Raw genomic sequence first — 19,456 nt, 5'->3', positions numbered from 1 at the left:
TAGAAACAAGAGAAGCATAAACACAAACAAACAACTTAAAAAAAAAAAAAAAAAAAGACACATCCAGTTAATGGAAAATCCAAAGATCTTCCTCGTGGGAAAGAAGAGACATATTACTGTGACAGGAAAATGCATTCAGCAAATAGAGTACTTTATTTGGTCTTGCAATCCAGAGTCTTCCAGTTCTCTACGTTGTAGGGAATCAGAAGACACACAAGGAAAATAAGCTACTAAATGTGCCCATGAATTAGCTGAGAAAGAAATGTCATGTGTACTCTATTTCCAGGGAAGTGTACTGAAATACTTTGAGTGTTGAAAAGATAGAGAATATTACGATTACGTTTAAAGAAAATAAATACTATACTGATTGGATACCCCTCCTTCATGAATTACACATCATGTTCAAGTGCTCTGCAGCAAATGTACGCTATTTAAAAAGTACAAATGTAAAGTATCATTATTTTTATGACACAGTGCATAAAATCATCTGAAAAATACCTCCTTTGAGGGGTTAAATACCTCCTATCTTAAGACTTTAGTTTTGAGGCAAATTCCCTGGTGTCTGCTGGTAAGAAAATTCAGATGCACTAAGAAAGACTGTCTGCTCATCCTGTTGGTTCTCATAGCATAAAGCAGTTTGGAGTATTTGAATATTATGCAGTTTGAAATAACACAACTGCTTATGTGTAGTTCTTCCACCCTTGAGATGGCTAATATATTTACAGTGTAGGACATAACTAACTATTCCATATCCACATTTACACTTGCAAATGACCCTCGCTATGCTTTAATATCGACGGAAACTTACAAACTAATGGGTACAAAAAATGAGGGTAGAAGAAGATTCCCAGGGAACTAAGTATTTTCAAAAAGTGACACTTGATTAATGGGACCAAATGAGTCATTCAGCACTCATTTTTAATATTTAATCGGAAATTTCCCAATGCAGAGGCAAAGGTGTGCATTTCTAGGCTTCTGAGTATTTCTGCATATTTGCAGATCTTCTTTTAAATCACTCAAGTTTCATAGGCTTTTGAGAAGAGCACCCAAACTATAATCTCATTATTTACTTTTTTTTTTTTAAATTGGAAAATACAGAACAGGGAGAAAAAAATAAAATTTCAGGTTTTCCTTCTCATGACTATATATGTTAAAAACTCACTCTACAAAGAGGAAAAAAAAGCAAGGGTTTATTTCCTACAATTTAATTATGCAGTCAAGATAGCAAAATGAGTGGATGCTTGTTACCTCCAATTCCCACATCTTTCTCCTTCATTAAATAATTCATTGACTGTCCTTATGGGAAAAGGTCAGAGAAATAAAATGTTATGTAGATTTAATGAAAATCTCTTCGTTCACTTTATACATAACTTCCTTTAAGTGGAGGCAGAGATTAAAATTAAAATAAGCACTGCAATTAGTCTGAAAGCAAAACGACCTTTCATGATTCACTTGCCATTTATAAAATGTAGAGTAGAATTACTGAGCATTTGAAGATTGTCTCCTACAAATTCCTCTCAAGGGAAATTAGGACATTTTTATTGCTCCATCAGCATTTATTGCTAAGAGAAACTTCTAATTAAACCCGATAACGTTATATCATGTGGCTGCTAGAGTGTCACTCTCTAAGCTTGGGTTACATCTCACGTACCATAAAAATAGTGTTGGAACTCATGAGGAACACAATAGAAGTTTTAAAATTGACATATCAAATATACATTTTATTGGCCTGCATGTCTCAGGTTGTTATTAAGAGCTATACTTCATTTTATAGAAAAATACAGTCACACTTAATTTACTTCCTTCTCAAGGCAATGGTTCTTTCTTCAACTTCTAGCAGATAAGATCTTTACCAACATTTTGAGTCAATGATGTTGTCATAAGCAGTGTTTGCCGTCTCTCTCCATATAAAACCAACAGACCAAAGCTGCTTTATTTTCTCCTAGGGATTAAAGCCTAATAAAGCCAGCGGCCACCAGGTGGACGGGAGAGACCGTGCAGTGTTTTTGTGACTCACATACACATGGGTAACTTAGTTAAATGGGATATAATATCCTTTTCAACTCAATCATGTCTCCATAAAATGAAATTCTTCATGAAAAAAAGAGCAGTTTATAAACATAATTAATTAGTGTAATTCAACTGTGATACCTGAGTTACATCAAGGCTTACAAAGACAAAAATCACTAAATGAAATGTGGAACTTCGTTCATTAAGTCAAAACATGCCATTTCTTTTTCTTCTTCAACATAGATGTAATATTTTGCTCTACACTGTTATTTGTGAATTTATTTGTACAGCGATTCAGGGAAGTGACTTACAATGAAAACAGACTGAATCTGGCCCTAAGTTGTACATTTGGGTAGGGAACGTGTGAGGAAAACATGCCGAAGTGGGGAAGTTGGGGCTGTTCAGAGACCAGTGACTATTTGGGGAGGTAGGGGAGAGACATGACATGCACATTGGCTGGGAGAGAAATGTGAGATGAGAATATCTGACTTGGAAGTCCCAATTTAACTCGGAGGAAAATGGGAACAGAATGAAGGTTATGAACAAGGAGTGACATACGCAGAATTGGGGTATGAATCTGGCCACATTTGGTCCCATCACTGGGTGTGTGAGGGAAAGGGGTCGAATGCAGGGGACATTTGTGAAACTTTTAAAACATATTTAAGCAAGGTACGATGACAATTTAAAAATTATGACTGTCATTATTGTTGACTCATTGTCAGGATTAAAGGGATCCAGTTTTGTCTACTTTAGAATTTGTTCATCTAAGAAGGTAAGGAACACTTTCCCCTACAGTGAAGAGGAGATAAACTAAGGGTTCATGTACCAAAAAACTCATCTATTGTCAATGCTATTTCAGTGCAGGCCATAGACCTGGCTCATCTGCAAACTCTCTATTACCAGCTCAGGACCAGTTAAATAGAGAAATTTGAGACCAAGCATTTAGAAAAATTTTCAACAATTTGGCAGACTAATTCTAGATCTGTGAAATCTAGTAATAAAAATTTTAAGCTTGCATTTTAAAATCTTTTTTAAAGGTGATTTAGTAAATAATTTTTGTTTTGTGTAAGTGTGGGTATGTCAAAAATAGTATGAGAAATAGTGATCTATGTGAATGTACGAGTGATTGACAGTAAGCCAGAAAATGAAATCTTACAGGAATGAGAGGAAGATGACATAAGATTCAGAGATGGGGATTTTAGGGAAGAGGAAGAGAGAATGAGTAACAAGAAGGAAATATTCCTATCAACCTCAGTATTATGAGCATGGGAGAAGTAGGACCACAGGGAAAGCTATTCAGAAGAGTCAGACCAAGAAAGCGAAGGAAATGCTCAGCGAGTGAAGAATGGAGAACTTTCAAGGCACTATAGGGTATTAGTCCGTCCAGCTTTCCAAGGCCCTGCCCATTGGTGTGCTCAGGATATCACAGACTTGCCACTCATGGGGGAAAATTGTGTCAGCTGAGCATTTTATATCAGACCATATTACGATGTGACAAATTTTAAGTTATTTTGCTACCTAAATATAAGTAATGTAAACTGACAATTTAAATGAGGAAATTAGTGGAAGTGATGACTACAAAATTTAGGGGTTTGGTCAACATTTATTATTGCTAACATACATATGCAAAATGATCAAATAGATTTATATCACACAGGTTTTCATTTCTAAATTTTATATTCCTAGCTTTTTTCCATCTTTTCCATTTTGAAAATCAGAGAGATAATTTTAATACATTTTCACACTGGAAAGAATAACTTTTCTGTTTTAATTACAATGAAAACAGTTTCTGAAAATGCAAGGACTTAATATTTATCTACTGCAAAAACTGCTACTAGAAATAGGTGAAAGACACGCAACAGAATACTCTTGTATACAATACACATTTAAATCTAATTAGTTACCTGTAATCTGTGCCATTCACAGGAGTCCATGTGTATGTCCTGTTTCCTTTGTCAATGTACCTCTACAAAAAAAGTTTGACATGGTTGTTACCATCTTATGAAATCTATGTGAATTTATATGAAAAGCTGAACACTAAAATCTATTCATAAATTCTGTGGTCATTCAATACCCTCCTTCACAAATGTCTGATCTATTCTACATTTATTTGTTCTGTTATGGGTGGGATTTGTGTGCGTGTGTGTCTGTGTGAGTAAAGCAAAATTTTAGGACAAAAATAAATAGCTGTATCATGACTTTTGAAGACTTTCAAGTGCAAAATCATTTTCTAAAAAATAAATTTTAATAATAACACAGGACCAGGATATATTAGACAAGCCTCAGATATTTCCATACTAGAGTGTGTTTATGAGAAATTGGTAGTATCAGGACATCAACACACTGTTTCTAGATCCAAATGTATGGTTAGCATATTACTGTTCTTAAGCCATTGTTATAGCATTTATCACAAGAGACTAATTACTTGGTACCGCTGAAGGTCAGAAAAACAACTAAATCCACCAGGGAAAGGAAGTACAGAGCTCAATACCTTGATGAAAACAGAATCCTTCCTATGTCACTACTAAATACTAGTAAATAATCATTCTTTCTTCCATTAGGTACAGTGACGGCATATACGCATCTTCACATTTTACAATCATTGTTTAATTTAATCAACCTCTGGACAAAATACTGTTCTTTTTGATAATTTACTGATAACATAAAAATACATAAATCTAAAAAATTTAAATTGGCAGGATGAAGGAAAATGTATGATGCCAAATTCATTTTGTAACAACCATACATATTGCCTTATGTGTCAAATATTCCTCTGGTTTACTCAACGTGTGTGGAGGAGGGAGGATGGAGGGAGGGAGAACAGGAATTGGTGAGGAGGTTTTTGCACTAGTAAAATTCTTAAAAAAGAAATACTGTTCATGTATTTCATACCACTCATAAAAAATGGCAAATTAGTGTTGTTCAGCAAGTTAAAAAATAGTATATCAGATTAAGAAAATAAACATACAAGATAATGTTTTCTTTCAATATTATTAGTAAGAAAAGTCTACAGGGGGTTAGATTATTAATAAGAAAAGTCTACATATTGGTTAGAGGAATTTACAGCAAACTGAAGGAGGAAAACATCAATGTGACTTAATACAAACAAAATTAATTTATAAGTTGAGGAAAGAATGTGTCGGTCAAAGAGTTCTTAGCAGAACAACATGAAAAAGTTGGTAGAACTGCTGAATGGTTTACATCTTTCCTCAAGGAGCGAGCGGGTAAAGAGCATGGCTAAAGTCTAAGTAAAGAGAATTGAAGTTTCAACAGTGACTGAAATTGATATATATAGACCTCCTCCTGTCTTCTGGTAATGGGAACTCCTAACGACGTTAAATGAGAAAAGCCAAGTGCTAATGAAGGATCCTATTTGGAGCCTAGCTCCATCTTAGAAAAAGATCTGCTGAGGAATTCAAAAGAAATGTATACATTTAAAAAGGATGGCACTGTGAGGAAAAGGATATAAGTTATATAAAAACATTTAAAATTTTCAGGCTCCAAAACCTCTGGATTCTCTGTATTTTTCAAATACTCAAATACATGACTGTCTGTGTATTTACTCCACATGTGACTGATGATGGATAGACACGCCGCTCACATACAAAGTTCTTCCTCATCAATATAAAATGATACGTTTATTACATATCTGTACCAAAGATTTATGGGTATAATTGTGTTACCCCTTGATTTAATTTCAGATTTAAATGCAAGGAATTATAACATAATGTGCATAAATAGTGAAGGAAGATAAGCTAAACAAAAGTAAACAAATAACCAAAAAAACCCAAACCAAAATAATATACGAAACTCAACAATTAGAACATGTGCATGCACAAATCATTTAACACATATAGCTATTAAATATTAACTTCAATTCTGCATGATGGAAATGGTCTAAAAGAACATGCCACAACATTAAATTGGGTGCTCTATTTTCTATGATGATAAAAAACGGAGACATAAAATATAATTTTCAAGAACATGCTGCTAATAATGTAAAACATCAAGAAACCTAAAGCAAAATGTTTTACAAAAATTAAAAAGAGTTACAAATATATTAAAAATATCCTTCAGCAAAGAAGGCCTTAGAAACATGTGTTTACTTGAGACATCTGTTTTATAGATACTGCTTTAATAGGAAAGACAAACTACCAATATCATTATTGATCTATACATTTTATTTAAGAGTAAGCTTGACTTAATTCTTACCTCATCTTGAGATTTAACCAGAGTTCTAAATGTTTTTTCTCCATTCTCTCCGTCGATCATTTTATTTCGAATCTACAGGAAGATGAATAAAGTGATTTATTTCAAGTATTCAATTGACTACCAAAGGATGATTATTAAAGTACTGGTTTTGCAAGGTTTATACCTTACTTTAGAACAGACTGAATAAAAATAGTAGCATGGTTGTACTAGTAGTTGTAGTTGTTCTTTGGGAATATTCTTTTAAAAGTTACCACATTATAGTCACTTTAACATGTTTTAAAATAATAAAGGTATCCTTAATCAAGTATCTTCACCTAGTCATTAATTTTTGAAATATAATTAATGAAAGAGTGGTCAATTACTTTATGAGACTGATTGAAATGAAACTGAACCATAATAGGTTATATTACAGTCACTCAGTGGCATGAGGGTCCAAAGACTGCGCTCGGCAACATTACATGATCCTGCTCTATCATTTCAAAACATTTTATAACAAACATTCGTTAAACACCTAAGACATCCCAGCACTGTGCCTTGGCCTTGGGTAGTAATAATAATTAAATTCTGTTGTTCTACAAGGAGGGAGTCAATGTGTAAAATGTGTAAAGCAAGTGCATATTAAAACACGCTGTGACAAATTCTAAAAGAAATACGGTGGCCTTTGCATGGATGAGAAGTTAATCCGTTTACAAGAATCTTAAAAATCTTTGCTCTGAACTGCAAGAGCCTGGCTCAAATCCTAGTCCTGCTACTTCCTGGCCGAATAACTGGACACAAGCTGTTTAACCCCTCTGGACCTAAAACATACCATCAGTACGACAAGTAATGATCATATAATAACAGTATCTATTTCAAAGGCTCTAGAGAATCCATGATTGACACATATTATGTACTTAATAAATGTTGTTATTTTTAGTTATCATGGAAGATCCTCTCAGAGGAAATGACATGTGATTTTGGTTCTGAAATAAAATAGAAATTTTCTGGGTTAAGTGTACTAAGACAAAAATGGCAGCTTTTCTCCTCATGTTGCTCATGGGGTGGTTGGATGGTTAGATTCCTTCCAACTTTTCTTTCAACTCTATAGCAATGTCCTCAATCTCTATGTTGTGTAGTGAAATGTACAAGTTCCATTTGTACTGAAATACATAAAACATCTCTACCTATGGAATGACAAAGAAACAAACTAATGTCACACCCAACTTAAAATATTGATTCCTTTCCATATGACCATTTGGATGAGAGAGCCCAGGACCTAGATATTTTAAAGACCAAGAACATCCATCACTGCGTACATAGTACTTAGGAGAGAAGCTAACACAGCGAAGCTGCTCAGTGGATCCCGTGGAATGGATGAGCCCCGGCATCTGACCTGAGAGTACTGTCTAGGCGTACACTCACCTCCACCTTAATGTCATTCTCTAATTCTGCATCAAGGAAATCCAAAGTTACTGGCTCCTGAGATTTGGGATTCTACACAGAAAATAACAATAATTAAGCATATACGACATTGTAAAATGCTGCTGCTGCATAAAAATAATTTAATGTATATTCAAATATGAAAATAATTCCATAGATGTTACTTACCTAAGGTATATTAAATAGCTACATAAACATATACGGGTTTCATATACATTTATTTTAAAATAACAATAAATAGGCTAGGGATTTGAGCTTTAGGTGTAGTGGGAAAATTTTAATTTACCGCCAACTGAAGACAGTTTCATTTCGAATGCTGTGTTAGATACTACATTTTAAAATTACCAGTTCTGTGGGAACAGGACAATTGAAGGTCCACTCACAACTTTCTTTCCTTTAATTAGGATGGGAAACGAGCAAAATAAAGCCATGTGGATAACATATTTAGCAATTAGACAAAAGCAACATATAAGTAATACACACTATTTATATTCTATAAAGAGAAATTATATGAGGGAAATCTTTTAAAAACTATGTTTGAATTTGCTAAGTAAAACTAACTCTTCTAAACATAGTCTTCATAAGATGCATAAAAAAAATCGAGGTGTGCTTCAAATATTTGAATTTCAGAAATGTGACATTATATTTTAATAAGTTAAATTAAGTAAATTTTATGAGATAAAATTTCGGGTCAAGTCACAAGCACTTGAGTAAAGATAAGCTATTGTAATTAAAATCTAATGAAAATAATAACCCTTGGGTTCACTAAACAGTCTCCTGCTTTAACATCCCCTACTGCTTCTTCTTGCTGGTATGAATAAGGACAATTAACTGGGGAACAAAGCAGATTCTTATGTTTACATAAATATATCAAAACTGTTAGCCCGGCTAATTTACCTCAGATGACATTTAAAAAATTTTGTCAATCATAAAATGAACTTATTCAATTATTGGTAAACAAAACACACCGATGCTCTTATAACACCGCTAAGTAATAGAACGTGCCATAATAGAATATCAAAGTTTATTACAATAATAAAATCCTAATAGGCGTCTACAGTTTTACAACTACTTAATTTTAGAAACTGGGTTTTTAACGTTGACTAAAATACCACCAAAATGTGGTATTTAATGAGATAGAAGTAATAAATACAAATTATTCTGTATTAGTGCAAGGTCACTGGGATTTTAATGATTTCAGCTTCACGGGCTCTTCCAAAATATGTTCAGACTATCACTATTTTTTTTAATTTTTAATTTTCTTAAACCACCAAATGAACCAGATTATTACTATTTTAAACACTGTTTTAGAAGGACTGACTACCCAAAACAATAATATTTAAAAATATGTTAAAACTAAACACTTATTTCAAATGCTGAATGACATTACATATGGCATGTGTTTATTTTATAATTAAGAGAAAAATTCCTTCCTTCAAGGAATAACTCCATTTAAATAATGAAAGTTTATGATTCCCATGTTTTGATAAATCGGTATTCTTAATGGCAAATGAAAAAATCATCTCAACTGTGTCTGGCACTTTTATTAACAAATATTCACTGCTCATGAGCTTGATATCTGGAATCAGAAGTTTCTAGAATATTGAAAGTATTAGATTGTTTAATAGGTGATAATACTGACCATTGTCTGGACAGCAACATATTGCCTCAGAAGCAAATATGCATTTGAAATGTAGCATATTTCATAAGGAGAAAATAAAAATCAATATAAAAAATAATTATAATCCTTTACTTAAGAAACCGAACCAAAGAAATCATTAACAAAAGGATACTCTAAAGTGGACATTATTCAGAACTGCTTCTTTAAAGTCCCCTGAAAGAAACCATCTTCACACAAACACTGTAACAGCATTAAAAATTAACACACTCACTGCAAAACAAAGTCAAGATAATCAAAATGATAAAATATAAACATAAATAAGAATATTATCTTACATGCAATGGATAATGCATAGCATGACCAGACCCAAACAGCATGCAGGGACGAGGCATTTTCAGGAAGAATTGGCAATATGAAGATCATGTCCCAATCCAACATATAAAGACACAGAGAAGAAAATGAAATCATAAAAGCAAAATGTCAATGCATAACTTGTACTTTTTAAATGGCAATCTGGCTGACCATTTTTTAAAAGACGAATCACAGGCACAGTAACTGAAAAATCCAAAAGCAGAATCTTCTAATAAAAAAATAGCACCAAGCAGTCTTGAGAAGTGGAATCAAGTCCCTTCTGTCCCAATACTTTTGTTTGATATTTTAATATCTAACATTCCTCATGTGTAAAATTTTAATATCAGCTGGCATAAAGACACACCATTTGTAGAACTAAAATAGGCAGAATGCTTTTACACAAATTTTAAATGGAAATACTTAGTAGTATTATGAAAAATACTACCTATTTCAAAAAATACTCCCCAAAATTCAAGTCTTGTGTGGTTGCCAGTTTGCCATTTGAGGTTTCCTTAGAAGGAAAACAAAAATAAAACAAACCATTTTTCAGGTTGTTTATTTTCAAATTATATCATAATATTTACATGCAATATTTGAAAGTACTGTAAAAATGAAAATTCACTAAAATGTACACAAATGAAAATAATACACAAAAGAAGCATGCAAGGACAGTAATGTAAAACAATTTAATAAAACAATATAAGACATAAATAGAATTTTAGCCTCTACAGGAATCATAAAAGCTATGAAGTCTGATACAATATAAAGATCAGATTGCACAGAACTCTAGAGCTACAAGAAAATTGAAGCTTCTTAATCCAGTGTCTCTGCACTTTAGAAGAACCTGGAAAACTTGAAATACTATTCATTAACCTGGGTCCCATCCCTGGTCATATTAAATCAGAATTTTCAGGAGAGGGAACTGGAGATCAACATGTGTATTTAATTTCCTGGGGAAATATACAATGTAGGGTAAAAAAAAAAAAAGTTCTTAGTTCAATCTTCCTGCTTTTCAGGTTAAGAAATTAAAGTAAAATGGGGTTTAATGAACTACTCAAAGACACAGTATTAGCTATAAGTACAACTAATTTAAAATTCCATTTTACTAATTCATAGTTTAATAATCTCTTCTTACTATCATACTACCTCTCCATTATAATATCACTAACTTTTAAGCAATGATAGACTTACATATAAAACATTAAGTCATACTGAACTTCCTTTGGAACTTGAAATTGTCTTACTGTACTAATTCTCTTACTATACTATACTAAACTGGAGGAAGTATCTTTCTGATTATTTTTAGTGTGATTATAGAAATATGCATACATAAAATAACATTTAAATTTTGTTAACAGGGGCGCCTGGGTGGCTCAGTCATTAAGTGCCTGCCTTCGGCTCAGGTCATGATCCCAGGGTCCTGGGATCGAGCCCCGCATCAGGCTCCCTGCTTGGTGGGAAGCCTGCTTCTCCCTCTCCCACTCCCCCTCCTTGTGTTCCCTCTCGCTGTGTCTCTCTGTCAAATAAATAAAATCTTTAAAAAATAAAAAATAAATAAATTTTGTTAACAAAAGATAAAAGCTTTTGCCATGAGCTTGTCAGGCAATAAAAATTCACATTTATTTGCAATTCTGGACATGTTAATTAGCTTAAGGGAAATTTCTCTAACCTCTAATCCCAAAATACTTTTTAGAAATTCGAAGAAATTTTGGCTTAAATTTTATGGTTTCCAGAAATTACCCCATCAGAATTGTATTTTAATTTCCACTTAGAAGTTAATTTTACAAGCAACTGTTAGGATTACATGGATTTGACACTAATATCACAATATTTAATAAGAAATTCATTTTTAGAAGCCATCTCATTATGATTGCACCCTCTGCCATCATTAATAACATTTTTGCTCCAGTTTATTGAGAAATGATGCTCATCTCCAACTCATGCTCTGGAAGCTTGAGGTCAGGAAAGGCAGCATTAATCATATGCTTTTAGGAAGAGAAGCTTAATCTCAACTCTGATTTAGCAAATTTGAAGGCACTGCTAACTTCATTCACAGTTACCTGAACACTGGGTCTCCTTTTTCTTAAATTAATTGTTGGTATACCTACACCAATAGGCTGAAGCAACAGAAAGATGGTAATTCATCATGCTACATATCAACACAGGTAAGGCTTCTATCCTACAATCAATTTTGATCAGATATTTCCTTGATCAGAAACCGATTATCACAGAGTTCATGATGAGTCAACAAATAAAAGTTTAAAAATATTTGTGGTGAAAAAAAAATTCATGCTAGTAAAAATACTCAAAAAAATGGTTAGCAAAATGACTTCATATTTTCCTTTTATTTTTCTCCAAAGAAATACATATTTGGGAAGTGAGAAAGGTAGTTTGCCTCTGACAACTTTTATGCTGATTCAAAAAAGAAAAAAAAAAAAAAACCAAACCAGCAAATTTTAGAATTTACATGATTCAAATGTGTTCAGATATAAATATTACAGGATCCTGAAAAGTGTTAATAGTAAACCCTTAAAATGTGTGCCTTTGTTTCCTGAAGTGTTACCAAATGTTGTATGTGTGGAACTAAAGGAGAATTTAATCCTAACACTGTAAATTTATTGTATTTTTTTTTGTAATTTTCGTAGACTTATTTTAAATATCGACTTCTAAAATGTAGATAATGTACAATTTCCTGTACAATAAATATTTCTTAAGATTGACCAAAATTAGGTATCTAGTAAGCATACCTGATCTGGTAATTTTTATGAAACAAAATGGAAGCAATTTAAAATGCATTTGGAAACAAAGTATGATACATAATCCAGTATTTGTCAAAATGTGGTCATGGTAGAGACAGTACACTTCAAGAAGATAAATAATGATTCCTTAGAAAATTAGATAAGCAAAAGGTTTATAGTCACTTTATTTCCTGTCATAAAGTCTTTTTAAAGGATACTCATACTGCCTTCTACAAACTACAAAATTATACTGAAATAATTTAAAATTATTGTTTTAGGAAGCAAACACAAGGCATTCAGCAAAGAATATGTGTAATAACACTAAACTTTGCCCTTGTTAAATAAGGGATACTACAAAAACAGAGCATTATCTTCCTTTATTTCTACTGGTATATTTCTGATAAAAGGATTGAGAATAATTTTGTTAGTACACTAGCTGTTACCATATTGGTCCTTTGTACTTGTCAGTTTCTAAAACCATTGTCTCACACTGTATCATCCTTTTATGAGGTTCTTTCTTCTACCTGTAGAGCGTGCACTATCACCCACACAATAGAAATCACCATGTTTAACCTAATGATGAGAATTCACAAGCACATTTAATTCGCAAGCGTGAGTTTCAGAAAAAAGAACACATTGATTGTTCAAACATGTTTTAATGGTTTTATAAAATAGCATTTTCTAAATATCTTTGCTGCATACTTGCTTATAATAATTTCCTGTATAAAAATATGAAAAGCTGACATACTCCTGAAGAAAAGTCACTTGGGCTGTAATAAGAGTTTCTAGAGAATTTATATTCTCGTAATTTTATGAGTTTTAGTAAATTATTCCAAATCTGAGCCAAATGTATGTTGACATCAAAGAGTAAAAAAAAATTTTCTCCATAAATACTGGTTATTAGAAGAATGTATACAAGGGGAAAACCTTTTTCAAATTACTGCCTCTAAGTGATAGATTTATATCTTTATATTGTGTGTACATTATTCTCATTATTATTTTTTTGTCTAAATAATAAAGTTCCTTTTGGGGAAGGGGTTAAGAACTACAATCATAAAAATGGGGATCCTTCACACCCTTGAGCATATAACATTGTTACTGCTTTTAAATCACTTCAGTTGTGGAAATATAAATGAAAATATACTGTATATACAAAGACCAAACAATAATGAAAATTTTTTAAAAATCTTAAACAAGATAAAAATTTTCAACTGTGACAAAATCACAGACTGTTTAATCATAAATAACTCTACTAAGAGGAACTTAACGCTGTGATACTCATAATAATGGGAAGAAATGCCTATAGCATTTATAATAATAAAAAAAGCACTTGAAAAATAATGCAGTGATCAGCAGCTGCATTTGATTAGCTAATATTTAGATCACGATGGATTTTATATGGAAGTAAGTTCCAAAGTGAGAAGAATTAAAATTAACACATGTATTGTAACCACTTAGTATGGTTTTGTATTCAATATCAATGGTTCTTAATTATCATTGATTTGAATATTTAGATGACTCAACATCAAATGTATGTGTGTGTTTATGCACCTACTTGTGTATGCCCTAAGATACCACTAACATGAAATACCCATGACTGAGAAAAAGACGGTAGTAAACCTAAATTCAGATATATTTCCCTCCAGCATGGGTTAAAGTATCTTCAGTATCATCTTCAAAGTTAAACAATAACTTGAAGATGTTTATAAATTACAATTACATAATATAGGAAGATTCTGCCACTTTTTGCTTCTAGATAAATATATATTCACCCCACCTGTGAAGCACTAATGGACAGTGAAATAAATTTGAGGAGATATATAGGAAAATATTTTATATCTTGGCATAAAGATTAGGATAAAATAGTTTATCTAAGGGATTTTATCTCTTCTGCACAACTCCCTGATGAATAAACACTTCCCATTTCTGAAGCCCATCCCATGGAGTTTTACTTAACTGTATTTCATTGAAGTTTTATAAGCCTGCCCAAAAGTAGAAAGACAAATCCTCTGGGAGATGAAAAGGAGAGATAATTACCAGAAAAAAGGGTGTCGGAACATGTGGCCTGAGCGTAGAGGAACATTACTTCTATTTATCAGGTTCACACCCATCTGGGGCCGTCTCCTCACTACCTTCCAGCCTTAATCACAACCCCAGGTGGGATGTGTGAATTCAGGCACGGGAGGATAATGGTTGTCTTTGAGGTGTGAATACTGGATAGTTAAATATTCAATAGGAATATGGGATAGCTAAATTAGTAAGAGAAAATGAAAACTGCTTTCACACTTTCATATATCATAAACTGTGGTCTTGTCATCCATTAACATAATAGATATAACATTCTTGTATATTTACTGCTATATAGTGAGTTTAAAGATGACAAACCTATTACGAACATTAACCATCAATTTTACAGAATTGCATGAGTCACTGTAAACACATTATATACATACCTTTGGCTGAAGATTTGGATGTAGTAGAACATAACCATTAGGATCAATCGCAAAATAATAGCCATTGGGGCACAGCTGAAAAAAAAAAAAGAAACAAACCAGAAAACTTTCAATCTGAATCACAATCAGAAATCACATTCTTTAAAAGAAAAAATTCTTAAATAATACATTTTAAAGCATGAAGAAAGATAACATGGTATCTTTATATTTTAAGATCCTTTTTAACGTTTAGCTCCTTTGTGAAGTTAAATGCACATGATTTTTGAGAATCACTCAAATGCTTTATAGACAAGTTAAATCAGTACAAAGCTCTAAAATGAAAAAGACACCCAAAGAGTAATTTCATCTTACTGTAAAACGCGGTGTTAGTCGTTTAATATCTTCCAAAGACACATCAACTCCCATCACACCAAGAATCAGCTGGTTCTATAAGAAGATAGCAAAAAGGGAGTGTATCTTATATCAAAAATGCATATATTTCTACACAATTAATATATGCTCATCCTTTTGCTTGACAATAGGCGTATTCCATACTAGCTGAAACATGTATAAGGATGAGACACTTACATCAGTCTACAATGATTCTCACCTCTGTTTCCCCACAACTGGATCATTATTATTAACTTTAAAAAATGAAATCTTGATAAGTACAGCTAAAATAGAAAAGATAGGAAATTTTTATTTGATGTCTCTTGTACTCATTATCCCTAATCCTTATTTTAATTGCTTCAGTACAGTCAGTGTAGCTGTGTGTGTGTGAGAGTACTCTGGGACTCTGTGGTGTACTAGGACCAAAAAAATCACAAAAATGTTCAGCCTGAAGATATCAGTAATGTGACATGAGAAAACAATGGTTTTGTTCTTGTTTTTGTTTTTATTTGCTATCGACAGCGCCTGCATATGTGTAATTATCCTGAGAAGTATGTGACCTCACTGTAACAAAATAGCGGAAACCCTCAAAACTGTTTCTCAGGGCTGGTAACTTCTAAATACCAAGCAATGGGTATCAAAACTTTAGTTCCAAGTCAACAAGGCTATGTGGCAAACTGCTATCATAATCTGCCCTGGGACATTAAAGATGAAAATGGTATTAAAACTTAGAATCAGGAATTTTTGTTTTAAATAGAATTATATAAATTATAAAATAAAGTGTTACAAAGAAAATTATAAAATCCACTCAATAGTCATTATGAGAACACTGTGAATTTTGTGTAGGTACACAGGGAGAGAGAAAGTTATGTTAAGAACTATTTTCTTTTGCCAGGGACCAATCCTACCCTGAGCAGAAATTCCTAATTAAAGCAATTCCTTAAACAGTCCATCTGAGGAGTTAGGCAATTACTCTTTATGGGTTAAATTAGTTAGAACCCACAGATATTTAATAATGATAATGGTTTCCCCAAGAGAAATAACTAATGTTTTTGATGGCCACATTATTAAAATAAAGAGTTCAACTGAAATTTATAATAACTGAACAAATAAATGCAGTAGACTTTATTATGCCATAAACTGGAAATAAAGTTCCTTCCGATCTGGAATGTCAACCAAAGCATAAAATGAGTATTTAGTATTAAAAAAATCTTAATTTCTCCTGCAATCCCAAATTCTTTCTGATGCAAGCTAAGAAACAAGAATGCAACCCTCCCTCAAAATCAGGAGTATTTGAAAAATAAGGAATGGAATTTAACAAGTACAAGATACAGACTTTTCAGAACTTTAAGTTGGTAGTATCTTATTGCATTGACAATATTACCAGTGCTGCAGAAATCAACACTGTTAGGAAATTCATGAAGTATTTTTCTTGAATCTTAAAAAATAGAAAAAAAATGGAGACCTATTCATTTTAAATCAGATGCTTAACTTATATGAGGATAAAAAAAACCCCACTGTTTGAATGGGAGTTGGAGGAGGAATGATTCAAGAAATATACCTTTATACACCGGCTACAAACATCACCATGATTTTGTTCTTTGGATTTTTCTTTCTGAGCTCCAAGGATAACTCAGACACATTAAAAAAAAGGGCGGGGGGGGGGGGGAAACACCACAGTATTGCCCATTTATCATGTAATTCCTCCCAGAGTCTGAACTTGTGTTCTCATCAGTTCATAGTTAAATAGAGTTAAGTTGACTCCTGGCTCTGGGGAAACAGAGAACTTGACCTGCATTTCCTTTTTCCCAGGTGGTTATCATATAAGCAGCTGTTCCCTCTTACTTCTGGTCTCACAAGACAGTTACATTGTATGTATTTCCTTATAGAAATATCTTATCCACACTCAGCTTCAACGTCACCGTTTATCATTTATTATTATTAATTTTATCAATTAACTTTTAACCTTTAAGTTTGTCTTATTTTCAACTTGGCCCGTTATGTTGAAGACCGGAAGAGTTCCAGTAATGACAAGTCCTAGTTCCTAAAAATAGATTCAAAAAGAAAAGGCAAGTCAGAATTACAATTTAAACTTTGTCATTTTGCATTAGTCTCTGGTATCCGACACTGCATTTTATGGTTACATTATAAAGAGACACAAAGAATTATTAAAGAATTTTGAAAGCTTTTAAAAACCTTTTATTTTTATTAAAAAAAAATCAGTGAATAATCAGAATCGATTAGGCAGCTATTGAAGCATGCGACATCTAAAATAATAGCCTAAGAGAGCATTGCGGATAATGTAAAAAAAAAAAAAAAAAAATCAAATGACACTAAATATTTCAGTCACCCTGCCCTTGCACCCTTCTGTTCACAGCGATAGTTTACCTAATATCACAGGATTCCATGAGCAGGGTGATAATAAAATACTGTTTCATAGGATTTATTTGCCTTCCTTTTGGTAGCTTCATTCTTAATTCTTTCATGCCCTAAGCCAAAGGCCTCATTATACATCACAGATGTATAGGAGGATAAATAGAAGAAACATGCTATCAATACTGCATTTCTGCAATAGTCTAGGTAAATACTATGCTGTTCTAAATGCTCCTCAATACCCTCCAAAACAAATAGTGTTTTTTGACAAAGTCAAATAATATAGCCAACTGCAAGCATCAAAGCCAACAGTCTGGTCATGGAGCAAAATAAACATGAACAAAAATAATGACCTAGTGTTAATCGGCATGTAGATAATTTCAGATATTAAATGAATCCATGGAGATTAGTTGAAATAAACTGATTTTCAAGTCAGAGGTTGTGTTTTGTTTTGTTTTTTTTATTACTGCTATCTACAGCAATTATATATTTTTTACCATTATTTCATGTCAAAACTACATTTTCAAAAGAATCACACTTTAAAATGATTTAAAATTATTGCTGAAAATTTCAAATTTGCTAAGCTGAGAAAATATTAGTTATCTCCTTGTGAATAATGACCCCAAATCCAAATCTCATGACCCTTGTTCTAATTCCAGAAGCAGCATGGCTTCATGGAGAAAATGTCTTAGGCAACAGTTGATCATCGTGCATGTGGGAAGCCCAAAAACAATGGGAACTGAATAATGAAGAAGGACAATCACACGGAAGCTTTCAGCAGAACAAGATATGAAACTGTTTGGGACAAATACAATTAAGGAAACAACTACACATAATTGGTGTATGATGATGATATACATGTTGGCTCTCCATTTAGTTCTAAGCCAGAATATTCAACGATGAAAACATCCTTAAATATGCAAATTCACATTCGCAATAAAAACTTTCCACCTCAATAAAGTCAGATTATAGATAATGCATAAAACTTGTTTCCAAAACCTAAATCAGCACATATTCCTTTTGGAGAAATTTTTGAGTTACAATGTATATGCATAGTTTTATTGAAATGCTAGCATGACATATGATAAAGTATATATGGATACAATCATTTTCTGCACATCACATTTGCATTTATATAGAGTATGGTAATTTGCTTCTAATATTACCATATTTAGAATATGGTAATATCTACCCTAAAATGAGATACTAGACTTCTAACATAGGAGACATGATCATCGACGAACTCACTGGTGCCCAATTTCTATTCTCTCATTTACTAAGAGGACAAAAAATTTGTACTCTATTCCTAGACGCTGTGCCAGTCTGTAGAGAACAAAAAAGAGAAATAAGACATGATTTCTGCTCTCCTGGAATTTATCTGATATTTGTGTTTTCTTGATTCCAACTCTTTTCATCTCTTTTTGTCCAAAAAAGCTCACTTTATCTCTCAAATAAAAGGAACCTTCCACAACGTTGTCCCAGTCTTGTTTCTGTTCTCATCTCCCGTTAGCTCCAAAAATGACTGAGGTAGTATTTTTGCAACATACCCAGCACTTGCTCAACTCATACCGCACCCTCTTTGTGTGGTTTCGCTACTCCCCACCAATTGCAGAAACCTCACCTGGACTTACATGTTCAGCTAAACTATCACCATCTTTTTAACCTCACCCTACACCATCCCCAAATACATGGCTTCTTTCTTCTGAATTTCCAGAGTTCTTTTCATTTTTCTCATTATATTTTTTACATTTTGTCTTGGAATGTTTACCACTTTTTTCTTAATGTAACCACAGCACATACTGAGCAGCATATATAGTAAATCTTCTACATGCAGAGATTATAGACATGTAATTAGAAATACAAGACAGTCATTTTTCATTCTCGTTAGTACAAGAATGCTCTATGTGTCC

General features: G+C 32.8%; 1 protein-coding gene across 2 annotated transcripts in view; it reads right to left on the bottom strand.

The window, feature by feature from the left end:
- CACNA2D1 (calcium voltage-gated channel auxiliary subunit alpha2delta 1) overlaps positions 1-19,456 on the bottom strand; it is a 491,057-nt gene that overhangs the window by 45,906 nt on the left and 425,695 nt on the right. Inside the window, exons 16-21 of one of the 2 annotated variants that reach the window (XM_032402277.1) lie at positions 17,140-17,217; positions 15,156-15,230; positions 14,805-14,879; positions 7,624-7,695; positions 6,223-6,294; positions 3,915-3,976 (exon numbers count right to left, since the gene is read on the bottom strand). In XM_032402277.1, the coding sequence (XP_032258168.1) occupies positions 3,915-3,976; positions 6,223-6,294; positions 7,624-7,695; positions 14,805-14,879; positions 15,156-15,230; positions 17,140-17,217 (434 nt within the window). The remainder of the gene's footprint in view (positions 1-3,914; positions 3,977-6,222; positions 6,295-7,623; positions 7,696-14,804; positions 14,880-15,155; positions 15,231-17,139; positions 17,218-19,456) is intronic. The other variant, XM_032402278.1, reaches the window with a different exon arrangement.

The sequence above is a fragment of the Phoca vitulina genome, unplaced genomic scaffold, assembly GCF_004348235.1.
Source record: "Phoca vitulina isolate PV1807 unplaced genomic scaffold, GSC_HSeal_1.0 scaffold4, whole genome shotgun sequence".
Taxonomy (NCBI): domain Eukaryota; kingdom Metazoa; phylum Chordata; class Mammalia; order Carnivora; family Phocidae; genus Phoca; species Phoca vitulina.
Note: the sequence above shows the minus strand (reverse complement) of the source record. Positions and strands in the feature narration are given on the sequence as shown.